The 16,660-nt window shown below is 49.6% G+C and overlaps 1 protein-coding gene across 11 annotated transcripts in view; it reads left to right on the top strand.

The window, feature by feature from the left end:
* The window catches only part of L3MBTL1 (L3MBTL histone methyl-lysine binding protein 1), a 36,998-nt gene extending 21,989 nt beyond the window's left edge, over positions 1-15,009 (top strand). For 7 of the 11 annotated variants that reach the window (XM_037812441.1, XM_037812440.1, XM_037812444.1 and 4 more), the window contains 7 exons: positions 308-422; positions 1,269-1,368; positions 1,565-1,762; positions 1,853-1,902; positions 5,599-5,756; positions 6,232-6,294; positions 12,227-15,009. In XM_037812441.1, the coding sequence (XP_037668369.1) occupies positions 308-422; positions 1,269-1,368; positions 1,565-1,762; positions 1,853-1,902; positions 5,599-5,756; positions 6,232-6,294; positions 12,227-12,361 (819 nt within the window). In that variant the 3' untranslated portion in view covers positions 12,362-15,009. The other 4 variants (XM_037812443.1, XM_037812445.1, XM_037812447.1 and 1 more) reach the window with 4 other exon arrangements.
* The last annotated feature ends 1,651 nt before the right edge of the window (positions 15,010-16,660 follow it).

Below are 16,660 nucleotides of genomic sequence, written 5' to 3' on the forward strand. Positions count from 1 at the left end.
CCTTTGTGGACTTGGGATATCATTTCCCTTCCCTGAGCCTTAGCCTTCATATCTATAAAATGGGTATAATAATCCTTGTTCTGCCCAGGGATTGATGGGAGATGCCAGTGACTTTATGAGTGGAGCTCTTAGAAAATGTGGTAGCTGAGGGGGATTATTGTGGGGCTGGCCCCTTGGATCTTCCAATCCAGGATCTTGCTTCTGACAGGCCCCAGGGATGGGGAGAGCCTCCTGGAGCCTGGAGGACCTTCTGGCTGAGCTGGGCTCCATGAGGAACACTTGACCTCCAAGAGCCTTTCTTCCTCAGCTCCACTTTGATGGCTGGAGCCATGCCTATGACTTCTGGATTGATGCTGACCACCCGGACATCCACCCCGCTGGCTGGTGCTCCAAGACAGGACATCCCCTGCAGCCTCCTCTCCGTGTGTACCCCTAGGGATCTCTGACCCTTTCCTACTGAGGTCTGACCCCCATCCACCTCTGAAAGCTCCCTTCCTCTAGCCCCCCAGAGGGGGCTCTTGATAACCAGGCCCAGGTCTGACACAGGGCTCTAGTGCCCCACAGTGAGCTCTAGGATCCCCCATCCTTCCTACCCTGGAGTCTGTGTTTTAGTAAGCACTATTTCTGGCTCCCCAAGTTGTTGGGTTTGGGGGATTGAGTGTGAAAGGGCCAGCTCATTGGGAGAACATGCTTAGGGGATAGTTCTATATACTCAGGGAGTTCTCTTAGCACCTAGCAGAGCCACACAGAGCTTGAATTTGTGCTTGCTAAGGAAATGTTGGCCCCTTTAGGTAAAATTCTGGTCTCTATATAGGCAGGGATTCGGGTTCAGGTCACTGGACAGGTCAACCCCAATTCTCACTTCCAGGACTCCCTTGCTGTCGTGTTTGTCTCACGTGGGGTGTTGATCCTGCTCTAACATTCTCTTCCAAGCATGGACAGAGCCTAAAAAGGGTTACCAAAATCTAGGGTGAAATAAGAGAACAAACAGAATAATACAAATCTGCCTGATGTGGCTTCTAAGGTACAGCCTGAGGATTCTCCTTTCAGAGGATTCTCCTTGCAGCAAAGTATATGAGAGCCAGGTCCTCATTCCCAAAGAGGCAGATACCCCGCAGCAGGAAATGGTGTCGCGGCCTGACTCGGGGTCCCTGTACCTGGGGACTAATTCCTGCTGTTGACTTTCCCCATGGAAACTACTACTTCTCTCCCCTCTGCTCCCAACCCTGAGGACCCTATGCTGATCCCTTTTCTCCCTGCTCCTCCAGGGCCCAGAGAGCCCGGTTTTGCTTCCCCTGGGGACTGTCCCCCTCTCAGCTATAAGACCCTGCCACACACTAGGACCTCCAAGTACAGCTTTCACCACCGGTAAGTGAAGGACTCCTGCTAAGACACCCTCAGATACTGTTCAAGGAGGGACTGTTTTGCACCTACTGTGTGCCAGCTGGTCAGTATTCCCCAAGACATTGTCTGAATGATCAGGATTCACCAAGACACTCCAGGGTTGGGGAGGGCTCCGTGGGGACAAGTGGATTCAGCCAACTTATGCCTTCTTCTTCCCCAGGAAGTGCCCCACTCCTGGTTGTGATGGCTCTGGCCACGTTACAGGCAAGTTCACAGCCCACCATTGCCTCTCAGGCTGCCCACTGGCTGAGCGGAACCAGAGCCGGCTGAAGGCAGAGCTGTCCGACACAGAGGCCTCAGCCCGTAAGAGGAACCTGTCGGGCTTCTCTCCAAGGAAGAAGCCACGCCATCACGGCCGGTACAGAGAACAGGGAGTCAGGGCCTGGGCTTCCCCAGGTTCAGGCCAGTGACTGATTCCCTGCCACCAACTTGGTCCCTCTCTCTCCAGGATCGGACGCCCTCCAAAGTACCGGAAGATGCCACAGGAAGATTTCCAGAGTGAGTCCCCAGTTGTCTACTCCCGTGTCCTCCACAGTGTTCACAGGGTGCTCAGTGATGGGAAGAGTGACCAGGGCTGCCCAGAGAGGGAAAAGACGGAAGGGAGGCTGCCTCTTTGTTTGAGCTATTCTGGGAGCTTGGAGCAGTGGCAAGAGAATGGGTTAGGGCCTTGAGTGACCTGGGTTCCAGCTCCTTTTCACCCTTGGCCTTGCTTTGAGTGTGTGGGAAAGTCGCAGAGCCTCTCTGGGCTTCTGGGTCTCCACTGTGAGGTGGGATGATGCCTCCCAGCGTTGCTTGCCTCTGATTCTGGGCTTCCTGGGAAGGAGGCTGCGCTGTCACTTTCTTAGCTATGTGATCTTAAGCAAGTCACTTAGCATCTTTGAGCCTCAGTTCCTCATTTGAAAGCATGGATAATACCTGCCTTTCAGGTGTCAGCTACCTGAAACAACAGTGGTCGGTGAGCACCTCCTGTAGGCAAGGCACCTTATGTGTACTGTTTCTAACTCTCACAAGCATCCCGTAATGTGGATAGTGTTGTCTGCAACTTCCTGATGAGGAATGAGAAACTCGGAGGAGGAAGTCACTTGCCCCAGGGCATTCACCTTGTAAGGGGTAGAGCTGGGATTCCAGCTCGGGTCTGACTTCTGCCATGTGCTGCTGGTCTAATAGACATAAAGCCCCTAACCTCAAATGCATTTCACTTCTCAACCCCCTTCAAGGTGAGGGGCAGAGTGACTGACCCCTCCACTGGGTAGTGAACTTACCTCATCTCAGCTGTTAGCACAGGACCTGATATGCAGTGGGGCCGCCAGGAATCTTGCCTCGGTTGAATTGAACACACATTGTTTTACGGCGAAGAGACCTCAAGAAATCACATGTTCATTGCATGGTCCCTGGGCAGGATCTAAGCTATTTCAGTTCTTCGTTGGGAACAGTCGCTGCGTAACCTGGGCAGGATATAGTTTAGTGATTAAGAGGACAGTTTGGAAGTCAGACTACCTGTTACGGGCTGTGAGACATTGGGTGGGTGATTCTACCTCTCTGTGCCTCAGCTTCCCCATCTGTGAAACCTGGGTAAAACGGAACCTCCCTCATAAGGTGGTGTGAGGCTTAACCAAGTTGATCCAGCACAGCTCACTTGCCTCGCTCTCTCCTGCTGCAGTTCCACACTGTTTCCTTTTCGTGGAAACACAAGGCATTTCCTGCAGCCTCAGGCCTGAGTGGCAAGGGCCTTGGCCTGCCTCCAGGCCCCCCAGGGTGATCCAGAGGACCACACTGCAGTTGACCCTGGTACACCTGCTCGGCTTCCACTGCAGAGCCGCTTTCTGACCACCAAAGGGCGCGTGCCTGCTGTGTTCTTGCCAAAATTATGCCGAGAGCTCTTGGGAAGTTGTCTTTCTAGCGGTTGAGGCTGTGGCCCAGAGAAGGGGAGGAACTCTCCGAAAGCGTGGAGGCCCTGCAGGGCCAGAGTGGGGATAGAGCCCGGGGTCTGACCTCTGTGCAGGGCTCCCTGGCCCCAGCATCTTGCCTGTCACACAGAGCCCTGGTCGCCCTGGGCTCTGTTCCAGGGAATCTTCTCACACAGCCACAGGTGACCTCCTCAGTGGAAGCTCAGGGTTTGCTGGTGAGCAGCCGCACCAGGAAGGCTGCCTGGAGAGGACAGACTTGGCTGTGCTCATCCTGCCCATAGGACCAGTCGAGCCACATGAGCGTTAGCTGTTTGAAAGAAAAAGAGAGTGTTTCTGTGTCCCGGCCGGCGGGACGTTCAACGGAGGCTCCGAGTCCCGTGAGGGAGGAATGGTATGGGACAAGAGACACGAGGAATGACAGCAAGACAGGTTTCTGATGAAGCTGCAAAACTTTATTGAAGAGGCAGGGTATATATACCCTAAGGTAGAGGGAGTGGCTAGTACGAACAGGTGGCGGCCTAGGATTGGCTGCTGCTGTTGCTAGGGCGGATGGCAGATGTAAGGCTAGCACAGGATTGGTGGCTACTGTTGCTGGGGTAGAAGGCAGGTAGTAAAGCTAGCACTCTAGATGTGAATCTTAGGCACGAACGGCTATCACTTCCGTAGAAGGCTGAGGGCAACTTAAACTGTTGTTACATTAGCCCCAGCTGTCATGTTGCATATCCCCGGCATCGCTGAGGGTGGATTTTATACATGCTACCTTAATCATCCCCAACATTTCTGACCTGCAGCTCGATGGTCTACAGTTAGATAAGAGACCATAAATGCCTGCAAGAGCTCCTGTCCTGTGCTCCAGGGAAGAAGGATTAGGAAGGAAGCTGCCTACAAACTTGATGTTGTCCCCCAACAATTCAAACCCCACTCCAGGGTATGTGGAAGATCAGAGAGAGCACCTGAGTGGCAGGAGGCTAAACCTGTAGCCAGAAAGACAAAAAGTGCTAGTGGTGGTACCTCTCACGGGAGATCCTGGATGTGCCCCAAACTGGCCGTAAGGGGACTGGTCTGTGTTGTGCAAAGGCAGCAGGCTCCTTGGGGATGTTGACGGTGGGGCTGTTTGGGGTGTGGGCAGGAGCTCCAGTTTGGACTGATGAGCAGAGGGCAGCAAGGAGGCAGAGTTACAGGAAAAAACAAAAACAACAGTCAATGGGCTGGTAATGGAATCATGATTGAATATGAATTTTAAGGTGCAGAAGGGTCAGAGTGAAAGGGCAAAGCTAAGGGGAAAGAGGGAAGGACAATCTGTGATGAATAGGGGACGGCCTTTGAGAAGAGGGCAATGGAGAAGCTGCATTCACAAGTATCTAGGATTAACACCAAGTGAACAGGAAAGAACTAGCTTTCCTGGACTCTGGGCAGAGGCTGGGCAAGCCCAACAGGACAGTGGCCGGGCAAGCCCAACAGGACAGTGGCCATGGATGACAGAGGTGGGTAGGGACCAGGTTTGTCAGAGCAGCCATAGGTAGATGAGGACCAAGTGGGTGAGTGCCAGGCCTGGCCAAGGAGGGGGCTGAGCAGACTGTCAGTCATCAGATCCAGGGAGCAGTTTTGAGGCTGGAGGTTAGGAGCCAGGGATTCCAGGAACAGATCAGGAAGCAAGTTGACAGGCGAGGTGGAATGAATGGGTCAGGGATCACCCTCCAGGAACTAGGGTAGGCAGAGGGCTGGTGTGTAGGTAACAAAACAGCCCAGGCTGTTGGCACAGGGGAGAGGAACTGGATCTTGGGGCCAGAGGCCATTTCCCGAAGGGTGGGCTTCAGGCTGGGCCTGAAGTGGTGTTTCAGAATCACTCTGGCTCTGAGAGAGTTGGTTGGGGCCCAAAAGGGCTTAGGAAAAGAAGGGCAAACAGAATGAACTGCTGATGTCAGGGCTGAGCTTGCTTGAAGATTGGGGACCATTTTGATGCAGGGCATCTAGAGCATGGTACCTTTAGGGCTGCCACAGCAGCAGCTCCGGGAGCATCCTCGGAGGTCCCAGGGTGACAGAGCTTTGTGCGGGAAGCTTGCAGCCTCAGAGAAGAGGAGTAGGGTCATTCCAAACTGCTGACCTGAGGGTTTGTGACGTGAGGGGCCCACTTTACCAGAAGGAGCAAGCACCAGATCGGGAGTCAGGAGATACGGATCACCCCCTTGGCTCTGCAGGCTGTCAGAAGGGGGCCAGGGGATCAGTGGGCTTCAGGGACCAGATGAGCCCCCTGCCTTGGCCTGCCAGCCTCTGCTCTGCTTTCCAGCACTAACCACCGACGTCATACACCAGTCCCTCTTCATGTCCACCCTGTCAGCCCATCCTGACCGCTCACTGTCTGTGTGCTGGGAGCAGCACTGCAAGCTCCTGCCCGGAGTGGCAGGCATCTCAGCCTCCACGGTCACCAAGTGGACCATCGATGAGGTGAGAAGTGAGGGGCCCTCTCTCTTCCCTTCCTCTTCCTTCCACTCCTCTTCCTCCCTCCCTACTTCTCCCTCTCACCACACCCTGGGGAGTGGGCTCAGGAAAGGCCTTGCTCTGGCAGAGCCTGACACTACTGACTCTACCTCCTGCTTATCCTTCCTGGCCATGGTCCCTTCTTGCTGTCCAGGGTGGGCTGACTGCAAGACTGTTTGATAGGTCCATCCTGTGGATGGGGAGGGGGACATGCTGCTAGTCCTGCTGGAAATCCAGCAAGAGAGTCAGGCTTCAGCTCCTCAGGCTCAGGAGCAACAGGCCTCACCTCGCATGCCCAGCAGCGATGTGAGGATCCTCTTAGGCTGATAAGAAAAAGCAACATGGTCACCACCCAGAAGCCACTGAGGCCATGTATACCAGCCTCTCTCCTGCACTCCCAAATCCCTGTCCCCTTGTCAACATGTTTTCTTTGGTTTCCAAGGTTTTCGGCTTTGTTCAGACCCTGACAGGTTGTGAGGACCAAGCACGACTCTTCAAAGATGAGGTAAGGTGCGCGTGCAGAGTGGGAGACAGAGAAGGGTCACTGTGTCGTTGAGCAGCAGGAAGCAGGCTACCTCACCAGCACGGCCCCCAGGGAGGGAGGGGCTGCTGTTGCCCACCTGGAGGAGGCTGGTCGTGGGACCCTCACGCAGGGTCTGGTGTAGGCTGGGGCTTGGCTTAGGATCCTTCTTGTCCAGCCTCAGGAAGGACAAAGCTCCCAGACCAGATAGGATTCTAATCATCTCTCTGCTCTCCACTCAATCTTTTGTTTTCCAAATTTAGTTTCACAGCTGATAAACAGTAAATTACAGCTTGTTTTGAATGGCACTACATACTGCAACTGCAGGGATCTACAAACACACTTAAAATCAAGACCCAAGAGCTTACCAGAGACAAGAAACCTGAGTTATAGATAAAAGAAGTCTAGCATTGGAGACAGTCTGGGTGAGAATCCAAGCTCTGCCTATTGGAGCTACTGACTGTCTTTGAGCCTGTATTTTCCTATCTGTAAAACGGAGATAAAATGAGTATAATATTGACTGCCTTATAGGGCCTTTGTGATCATTGGACAGGATGAATGAATCATTATACCGGAATGTCTGGGACAATTATATCACTGCCATATATATTATTATATAGCAGTTTAATAGAGTAATATACAAATCACATCACTGTATCCAAATGGCTGACATAGCAAGGGCTTAATAAAAGGTAGCTCTGATTTATAATGTATAGTTCTCAAGTAAAGAAGAACTTTGTCATGACTCTCCTAATCTGTAGATTTTGAACCTGGAAGGGGCCTTTGAGTTTTGTTTAGGGCTTCCTTCCAAAGAGCACACACAGCTCCCCTGTGCATCCACCTCCACCCAGGGAAAGCCTGATCTCTGCTGTCCGTAGCTGCCCACTCCAGGCGAGATGTCACTAAGGAAGAAGCTGCTCCTCCTTCCCTGGAGGGGTCTCATATCTAGGCCCCTCAAGCCAGTTTCTTTACCCGATCCTCACACAGTGGAGCTCCCAAACTCTTCCCCATCCTGGGTACTTCCCTGGCCTCTGGATTGGTGATCTTCTTTTCTTCATGTGTGTGTCCAGAGCTGAACACCATTTCCCAGGTGCCATCTGACCAACACAGAACAAATTGGGCTGCTGCTGCTCTCTAGAAGTTTTTAGTTGAGATAAAGTGTACAAGCAGTAAAATGCTAAATCCTAAAGTATAATTCTACAAGTTTTGACAAATCTATACACCTTGAACCTCAAATTTCAATCAAGATATAAAACAGTTCCCTCAACCAGAAAATTCTTTCCGGGCTCCTGTCAGTAAGTTCCGACTCCCACAAGCAACCATTTCTAATTTCTAGCACCATAGATTAGTTTTGCCTGTTCCTGAACTTCATATAAATGAAATCATATAGGAGGTACTCTTTTGAGTCTCTCTTTTTGAGCAATGTAATGTTTTTGAGGTTCATCCATGTTGTTGCATGTATCAGTAGTGTTTCATTTGTATTGCTGAATGGTGTTCCATTTTATGAATCTAACTCATTTTTCCCATTAATGGACATTTGAGTTGTTTTCTGTTCTCCTGGATTTGAACCCTATATTTCCATTAGCACAACTTAAATTTGCACTAGCTTTATTATAGCCACAATACACCAGTTTGGGGTTCATGAAAGCCCCCAAGTGTTTTTCATGTCAACTACAGTCAAACCAAGTTTTGCAGTGCGTACTTGTACCACTGGTTGTTATTTAAAGTTAATGTAAACTTTACATTTATCCCTATTAAATATTATTTTGTTGGTTTCATAGTCTCATTGTTTTAAATCTTGATTCTGTCATCTCTATTAATAAGCCTTTTTAGTCTCCTACAACTTGTGCATTTGATAACTAAGCCTTCTGTGTCTTCATCCAAGTCTTCAGCACACACATTTAATGAAAAAGAGCAGAGCCATGTGGCATCCCATTAGAGATGTTCCTTTAGGTTGACAGGTCATAAATCAACGCTCTTTGGGTGCAGGTTTTCAGCCAGCTGCATAGCCAATGAAGAGTGGGCTTATGCTTGCCTTTTTTTTCTTCCCCTGTTTGGAGAAGGGTGATCTCTCCCTACAGGCTCTGTGATTTAAAAAAGCAATGACCAAAGGGACAAATGGGGTGCTCGGGGGTTGCTAGTGTCAAATAGGGTCTCAGAGTGGAGCAGGACCTTTATGGGGCTGAGAATTAGGCTTCTCCCAGGATCTGGTCCAGGTCATCAATTTCTCCAGGTAGGACCACGCTCCAGGGAGTGTGCTCACTCTGGCTGAACTGATGATCGGATAGTCAGGGACACTGGTCAGGATGGTTTCCTGCCAGGACACATCCCAGTCAGTAGAGGGTGGCTACAAGAGTGAGCATTTAGAGAAAGCAGATGGACAGTTTTATGGGTAGACCGTCCAGTCTGATGGTCTACAGTCTGATGGTCCTAAGGGTAGTCTGTTCAGTTTTCTCTTAGTCACCTTTCTTGCAGCCCTTGTTATTTGTTTAATTCATTCAGCAAATAATTATTTATATCTTCTCTGTGCCTGGCCCACCGTAAGGTGATGAGGATAAAGAAGAAAATAAGAAGAGGTCCATGCTCTCAAGGCTCCCTGTGTAGTAGGGGAGACAGAATTGCAAATTGCTGCTTCTGGTGAGTGTGGTAAGGGCTCTGAGAGAGGTGTGTGCCAGGTGTAACATGGCCTCAGAGAAGGAGGAGGGCAGAGGGGCTGAGAGGGCAGCTGGAAAACACTGGCAACTTCTTGCTCTTTGAATGCTCCTTTTTTCTTGGGCTCCTTGTGAACTATACCTTTCTGATAGCATAGAAGTCTTCCCAATCAGGTTTTGATGGTATCTTGATGGTATTGATTAGATTTTAGCTTGGCCTGTGTTTAATAGATCATGTGTGGTTTCCTAAGGCTCTGTCCAGGAGAGTCCCTGATCCTGTCCACCACAATGGGGACCATTCCTGAGGGGGGATCATTGCTTTAGGCTCATTTTAGCCATTTTCCTGTTGATTTCCTTTACCTTCAAGATCAGGGCATGACCTTTTTCCTGATCTTACAGCTCAGAACCAACACACATATGAATCTTGTGTGTTCTGAGGTGATCCCAGTGTCCCTGTATACAAAACCACAGACTCCACTTTTTGCTTTGAGGAACTAGAATCTGGGCCTCTGCAATTACTGGTGACACAGCTCCAGGCAATGGACAAGGACCCATGCAGTGTGTTCTCTGAATGATGATAAACTCCTGTAAAAATCCAGGGTGCATCCTGAGCTATGTCTGGGGAGCCTCTCCTTCATATTCTGAACTTTCAGACGTCAAGGCTGTAGGTCTTATGGGTCGTGGCCCCAGCTCTTCCTGGAAGAGGGTGTGGGGTTCACTGGGAAGGAGGGAGGTTCAGAGCCTGAGCTGCACGTGGTGTCTGGGACTAGGCATATCTGCACAGACACATCTGCTGAGTGAGCAAGGAACGCAGGTCCCAGGGAGCTGCCTCCTGGTGTGTTGCTTGGCTGGCAGGCTCCCCTTGTGGCACTCAGTGTCTTGGGCACATCTCCCCATTGAAGGAGCCCTGGAGAGACAGTGGAATGGCAGTCCTTGCGAGACCTGCTTTGATCTCTTTGTCTGGCTGCAGACTTCAGCTGTCAGACCCATGAGGACCCGTTTCACTTGACGAGGTCATTTTAGGGTGTTTGAAAGGAAGCATAATAAAGATATTGCACCAGGACTTTGAGGCCTTTTGGTTGTTAGGCTTTTCTTCCCACCCCTACCTCCACCCCTTTTTAAAAAAATTTTTTAGCTATCAGAGGTGCTAGTTTTCAGAGCTTCCTTGTGGGGTGACTAGTGAAGGACCAGTAGCACTGTTTTCTCAGAGCTGCTGGGGAGAAAATAAGCCTCTCAGGTTGCCAGCCTCTCTAAGATGCAGTCCTGCCCCTTGCCACATCTCAGAGATCCTTTTATTCATTCTCCCAACATTTACTGAACACCTACCACGTGTCAGAGAAGCAGCCTTCTTGGCGCTGCTGGAAGACAGATGACCAGCCCTCTACAATTCAGTGGAGTTTGTTGAGCTCTGAGAGCTCTCAGCCGGGCAGACCCACCATAGAAGGACAGGGCAGTTCTAAACATGGGCAGAAGCTTGGTGCTTAGCACGCTGATGATGGGAAGGGCCTGCCAGGCCATGGTGCAGAGTGAGCAGAGGTCCAGAGGCAGAACCCCTCTGGTGATTGGGAAGTATCTGTCGTTCAAAATGACTTGAGCTGGGTGTGAGGACGGCTCACCTGGAGCCATGGGCAGGGCTGGGCTTGGGGGGCATCACCCCCTGAGCTGCCCAAGGAGTGAGTGTGGGAGCCCCTACCCAGCACACTGTGGTTAAGAGCATGGGCTCTGGAGGTGCAACTCCAGCACTTACAAGTGGAGTGGTGTGTATCTAGAGCAAATTCCTTAGCCTCTCTATCTCAGTTTCCTAGTTGTAAAATGGGGGTAATGCTGTCACTGTTTTATAGGGTTATTATGAGGATTGAATGAGTTAATACATGGAAAGTCCTTGAAACAGTGCCTAGCACATAAGAAGTGCTGTGGAAGTGTTTGATTTGCTATGATTCTTGAGGACTGAGCGTAGGAAGATGGCACCTCCTCAGAAATTATCCCAGAGCCCAGAGGAGCGGGTTCCTCAGACCAGGTGGGACCAGTGACGACATGGTCCTCCTGCCCCAGCTTAGCCAAGCCCACCCTGCTGAGAGGCATGGCCCTGCTTGTTCCCCCCATGTCCTTGACCCCACAGAGCCTCCCCCCCAAGCTCTATTCATCTCACTCCATCCTCTACAACTGGCCTCTTCTCTCCCTGTCCCTACCCAGATACCTGTCCCCACCCATATACCTGTCCCCTAGAATGAACACTTATTAGCATTTTCCAGATTAACTTCACCTATTTTGGGGTGAAACATTTTTAAGTAAATTATAAACATTATGATGTTTCCCTCCCAAGTACTTTAGCATGCATCTTTAAAAACTAAGGACTCTCTCTACAAAACCCCAATATTATTATCATGCTTAACAAATTGACCGTAACTCCTTTGGATCATCTGACAGTCTATATTCACATTTCTCCAGTTGTCCAAGAATTTCTGTTGCAGTTGGTTTTTTGTTTTGTTTTGTTTTGTTTTTTTGAACCAGGTTCCCAACAAGGCCCACGTACTGCTTTTGGTTTCTTAAACACCTTCTATTCTACAATAGTCCCCTCTCCTTTTTAAAATTATTTTTTAAATTTATTCTTGACATTGAAAAAGTGTTGCAAAATGTGCCCCTCTGGATTCGTCTCATTGCTTTCTTGAGGTGTCACTTAACCTGTCCCTCCATGCCCTGCATTTCCTGTAAACTGGAAGTTAGATCCAAAGGACTGCTTACGGTTAGGTGAGCTCTCTCTCCTCCCACTGCCCCAGCAAGAAGAGCTCCTAGATAATACTGTGTGCTTCATTCCATGTCACACTGGAAGGCACTGCTTGTCTCACTGTTAGCAGCACCAGGATTGGCGAGTGGGTGCCTGTGGGGACAGCAGCAGGAGGGTTTTTGAAGACACTGTCAGTGTCCATGAAGACTCAAAGGACATTTGCAAATGAAAACACTGAAATGCAGTCCAGTCAGCAGAAGAGAGAGAGAGAATGTGTGTGTGAGCATGGGGAAGCCAGCAGATATCTTTCTTTCCTTCTCTATCCCCATTGCTGTCTTCCTTTTTTCCTTTTCCCCTCCTTTCTCCTTTACCTTTCCCTTCCTCTTTCCCTCCCCCTTCTCCTTTCCTTCCCCTCACATATCCTTTTCTCCTATTTTCTTTCTCCCCCCATTCCCCATGCATATCCCTACCTTTCCTTCACCCCTTCCCCTTGACCCTTTCCACCTTCTCCGCTTTCCGCCTCCCTCCCCCAACCCCTCAGATGATTGACGGCGAGGCCTTCCTTTTGCTGACACAGGCAGACATTGTGAAGATCATGAGCGTCAAGCTGGGCCCAGCCTTGAAGATCTACAATGCCATTCTCATGTTCAAAAACACCGACGACATCTTAAAGTGACCTGCGCAGGACCAGGCCCTCCTCCAGCCCTAGCTGGGCCTTCCTCTCCAGCTGATGCTTCCTTCCTACTTGAGTTCCTCATATCCCTACCTGTGCCCCTACCACCTTCTGTATCTGACCAGGGTTGGTCCTTCTCCCTCCAGGGCTGCTTCCCAGAGGGTGCATGGGAGCAGAGGAGCCCTAGGGAAGGTGGAGTTCCAGCCCCTGAGTCTTGGAGCTCATTGGCCACCAGGCCCACCGATGAGGCTGTAACTGGGCTGGAAGCAGCATTACTGATGGAATAGGTTGGAAGTGCCCTGCCTGTGGTAGCCTCACATTTCCAGCCACCGTCTTTTATCACCAAAGGGTCTTTTCCTTAGCAGTTAAGAACAGTGTGATAGAGTGGTCATCTCTACACATTTTTCTTTAGTCTCTTTTCCTCCTACCAAGATATGATTCTGCCGCAAGAATATCATAAAGACACTCTCCCCTTTTCTGTCTGCTGGTTTTACTGCCCTCCTTCTGCTGCCTGCTTTCCTGAGGAATGCCCCCTGCCGTGGCCCAGCCAGACCCCACTGGCTGGAAGCCCTTAGACGTTTGAGCCTCAGAAACATGTTTTCATTGGATCCATTGGGAGTCTAGAGCTGCCTTTTTCTCTTTTGCCCAGAAGCGGGGGATTCTGAGCCAAGATGCCTTCTTGAAATGTCCAGTTCTGGACCACTTCTGGACCACCTAATAGTGTTCCTAGTTCCAGGCAGAGTGAGTAAGTGATTAGGGTCTGTTTTATAGCTGTCTGAGGTTGAGGGCCCAGTGTTGCTCCCTGCACACCTTCCCGGTGTCAGGCCTGCTGAGGAAGCAGCTTAGCCCAGTAGGTGGTGTAGACCAGGAGACTAACCCAACAGTACCTCAGACAAGCTCTGGCCAGGAGGGCAGCTCCAGCAGGCGTGGTGCTCAAAGCTGGGTCCAGCCGCCTCCTCCTTGGCCGTGGACCTCAGCCAAGGTACTGCCCATGCAAGCCTCCTGTCATAGGAGAGTAGCACTCAAACACACACACACCAGGAGGTCACCTGTGACCTGTCCCTTAGAAATCTGCTTGCTCTTGAGGAATCTCACAAAGATCTCTTGAAATTAGGAGTTGGGAAGATAAACTTTTCTACCTTTGAATTTTCTCAGTCCCTTATACCTCTTCTTATCATTCTCCGTCTGTTGGCACTGCCAGCTGGTCCCTGCTGGGGCTTTGGGACTTGGACCTCTCTTTCCAAGTCTGGGCCATTGCCAAACCCAGCTCCCAGGCCCCCTGGGTGGGATGGACCAGAGCCCCTGGCAGGAGCCAGTCTCCCATGGAGGTGAGAAGTAACTGCCAAGCTCAGAACCCCCAGGTGCTGAGATGGGACCTGCAGGGTGTGGGGCCAGGTGGTCTTTCCCCAGGCCCCTCCTCTCAGTCTTGTGTGTGGAGAGCACTGTCAGAAGCGTTGGACAGGGTGCAGATAGGAAGCTCAGTGTTGGGAAAATGTCAAGGGCTACTGTTAAAATGTGAAACTTCATTTTTCCCTTAGAAGTGGAAAACCCAAAATCTGCTGATTTCCTGCCGCAGCTCAGTAGGACCCTCTTTCTTCCCATGGGCCCGGTCAGCTTTGCTAGGGCAGCCATTCAGCCCCTCAGCCAGACTCCCACAGCTTCAGATGTTCCTTTCCTTTCAGCCCTTAGAGGTGGCTCTGAGCAAACCTTTCTGGGAGGAATGTGGGGAAGCCTTGCCCCGGGGAGAGGGTTGGGTGTACAGAGGATACATGGGTGCCACCTTGGCCAAGAGTAAAGAGGAGCAAATCTGAGCCTCTCTTTATCTTTAGTTGCCTGAGCAAAGCTCATCAATTTCTTGGCCTCAGTCTGCCCCTCTACAGAATGAGGAGAAATGCTCTCCTACTTTGTGGTGTGAAGAAAAAGCAGCAAGTACTCACAGCAGGGGCTGTGGGCCCTCCTCAGCTTCTAAAGAGAGGGGCTGAGATGGGCTTTTCTATATGGAGCTGCCAACCACACTCCTTAGTGCTTGGCTATGGGATAGGCAAATGGGTCTTAGAAAAAGGGGCCCCAGGCCTCCAAACTTTGAGGCCTCAGCATACCAATGTCAAACTCTGGAAATAAGCCAAACCATAAAAAGTGGAAAGCTGCATCTGCTCACCTCGCTGGCCCTTCGCCCCCAGTCTGTCCCCAAATGAAACCATTGCACCTTGACCTGGGGAGAGCAGTGAGAGAAGGGAGTTGGTGGTGGTTCCTGGTGCGTGTTTGCCCTCTGCCCTGCTTTCCGGCAGCAGGCGCCACTTACACTTTGGCCCCATTCAGCCTCACCCAGTCCTTGCCCAGCCCTGGCCTAGGGCAGGGAGGAACAGTTTTGTTTAATTTCTGAAGCTGAAAGAATGATTCCAGAGTTGGAAATGAAGCCTCATTGCACTTTCATTCATATGCCTTTGGTGGGGTATGTTTTTTGTATTTGCCTCGTGTGTGTGTGTGTGTGTGTGTGTGTGTGTGTATGTGTGTGTATGTTCTTTAAGAGAATTCTCTGTTTTAAGCTAAACTGATTCTTGTGAATCTGTGTCTTAGGGACACAGAGGGAAAAAAGTAACAAAATGTGGTGTGTTTCGTCAGTGTTTTGAAACAACATAAATAAACTTGAACAACCAGATGATATGCAGCCAGAGTCGGTTTCTGTTTTCATGGAGAAAACACAAAATGAGTGTTTTTGTGACAGTAACATTACTGAAAAGACTGAAATTTTCTCTTTGTTATTAATTAGGGGTCCCAAAAGATCTGGTTTTTATACCATTTTAAAGAGGGGAAGCAAAGGATATGGATGAATGGGTATACTTGTCTGGATTGAGAAGTGTCATAAATGGGAATCCCCAGAGAGCAGTGTGAAAACAAGCCTGAGCCTTGACATTTTAATAAATGGTCAAGGGCAGAAAATTCAATGAAATCTTCAGTTTTTAAAATCACACCAAATTTTCTCATAGGGAAATGCCAAGTTGAACAGATATCTGGAATTCGTGAAGGTTCCTAGAGATTGTGAGTGGTGGAAAAGTGGCAGAAATGTCATATTTGATCACTTCAGCCACTTTCTTGTCAATATCCTTAATTGCTTTGTCCTGCTGCCTGCTAGACAACTTGGCTAGAAGAATACCAACCGTGGAGCTAACTGCCCATCTTTTCCACACCTTGATCAGCTGCTTACACGACTGAGCATGTTGGGACCCATGTAGACGATAGTCTCCAGCTTCAATATGACCCCTCAGGGCCACCCAGGAAGCAGTGGCTTTTTGGGTCAGCACTGACTTTCTTGTTCAGGCTCCTCAGACCTCCTACCCATATTCCTCCCGTCATTTCAATAGACGCCCTCACCATCTACTCCACAAAGAAAATGGAAGTCTTCAGAAGGAGCACTCCCACCTTCCTCCCACCACATCTGCCAAGTCTGCTCCCACCCACATCCGTCCTTCTCTCTTTCCTTCCAGTGACAGTGGAAGAGTTGACCCTTCTATTGTCAGAAGCTAATCTCCACCAGCCATATCTGACATATCTAAAAGGAACATTGAGAGACAAGAAGGGGCACTTGGGAATTTAAAGTGTGGTTGCAAAATAAAATCAACACAAAGGTTGACAGATAAAGTTAAGGACATTACACAGAAAGTAGAATAAAAAGAGATCAAAAATGGGGGAGCAAGGTTAAGAAAACTAGAGGACTAGTCTGGAGGTCCGATATAAAACTAGTAGAAATTCTAATAATGAAAATCAAGGTCAAAATTTTTTTTTTGAAAAAAGGAAATTTCACAAAGTTGAGGGACGCTAGTTTCCAAACTGAAAGGTCATATGGAGTCAGCACAATGGATGTGAAAGGAATGATACCAAGTTATATTACTGTGAAATATCAGAAAAAAAAATGAGGAGAAAATGAAGATCCTGAAAGCTTCCAGAGAGAAGAAAACAATTCTCAAAGGAACATGAATCAGGATAGCATTGGACTTCCAATAGCAAAGCTGCAACCTCAATATGGGGTATGTCATTTGAAGATCTGAGAGCAGAGACATGAATGGACATTTGCAAACTGGTGTTCATGAAGGCAGTAATCATGATTTGCAAAGGGTGCAGATGACCTAAGGGTACATTGACTGAAGAATGGAATGGTGTACTGTGGTGCACGCATACAGTGGAACACTGAGCGACTACAAGAAGAAGTGAAGCTGTGAGACACACAATGAGGTGAATGGATCCTGTACACAGTATTTGAGTGAAGTACACCAGAAATAAAGGCAAACACTTTAATGCCTCACC

This window comes from Choloepus didactylus, chromosome 19 (assembly GCF_015220235.1).
Source record: "Choloepus didactylus isolate mChoDid1 chromosome 19, mChoDid1.pri, whole genome shotgun sequence".
Taxonomy (NCBI): domain Eukaryota; kingdom Metazoa; phylum Chordata; class Mammalia; order Pilosa; family Megalonychidae; genus Choloepus; species Choloepus didactylus.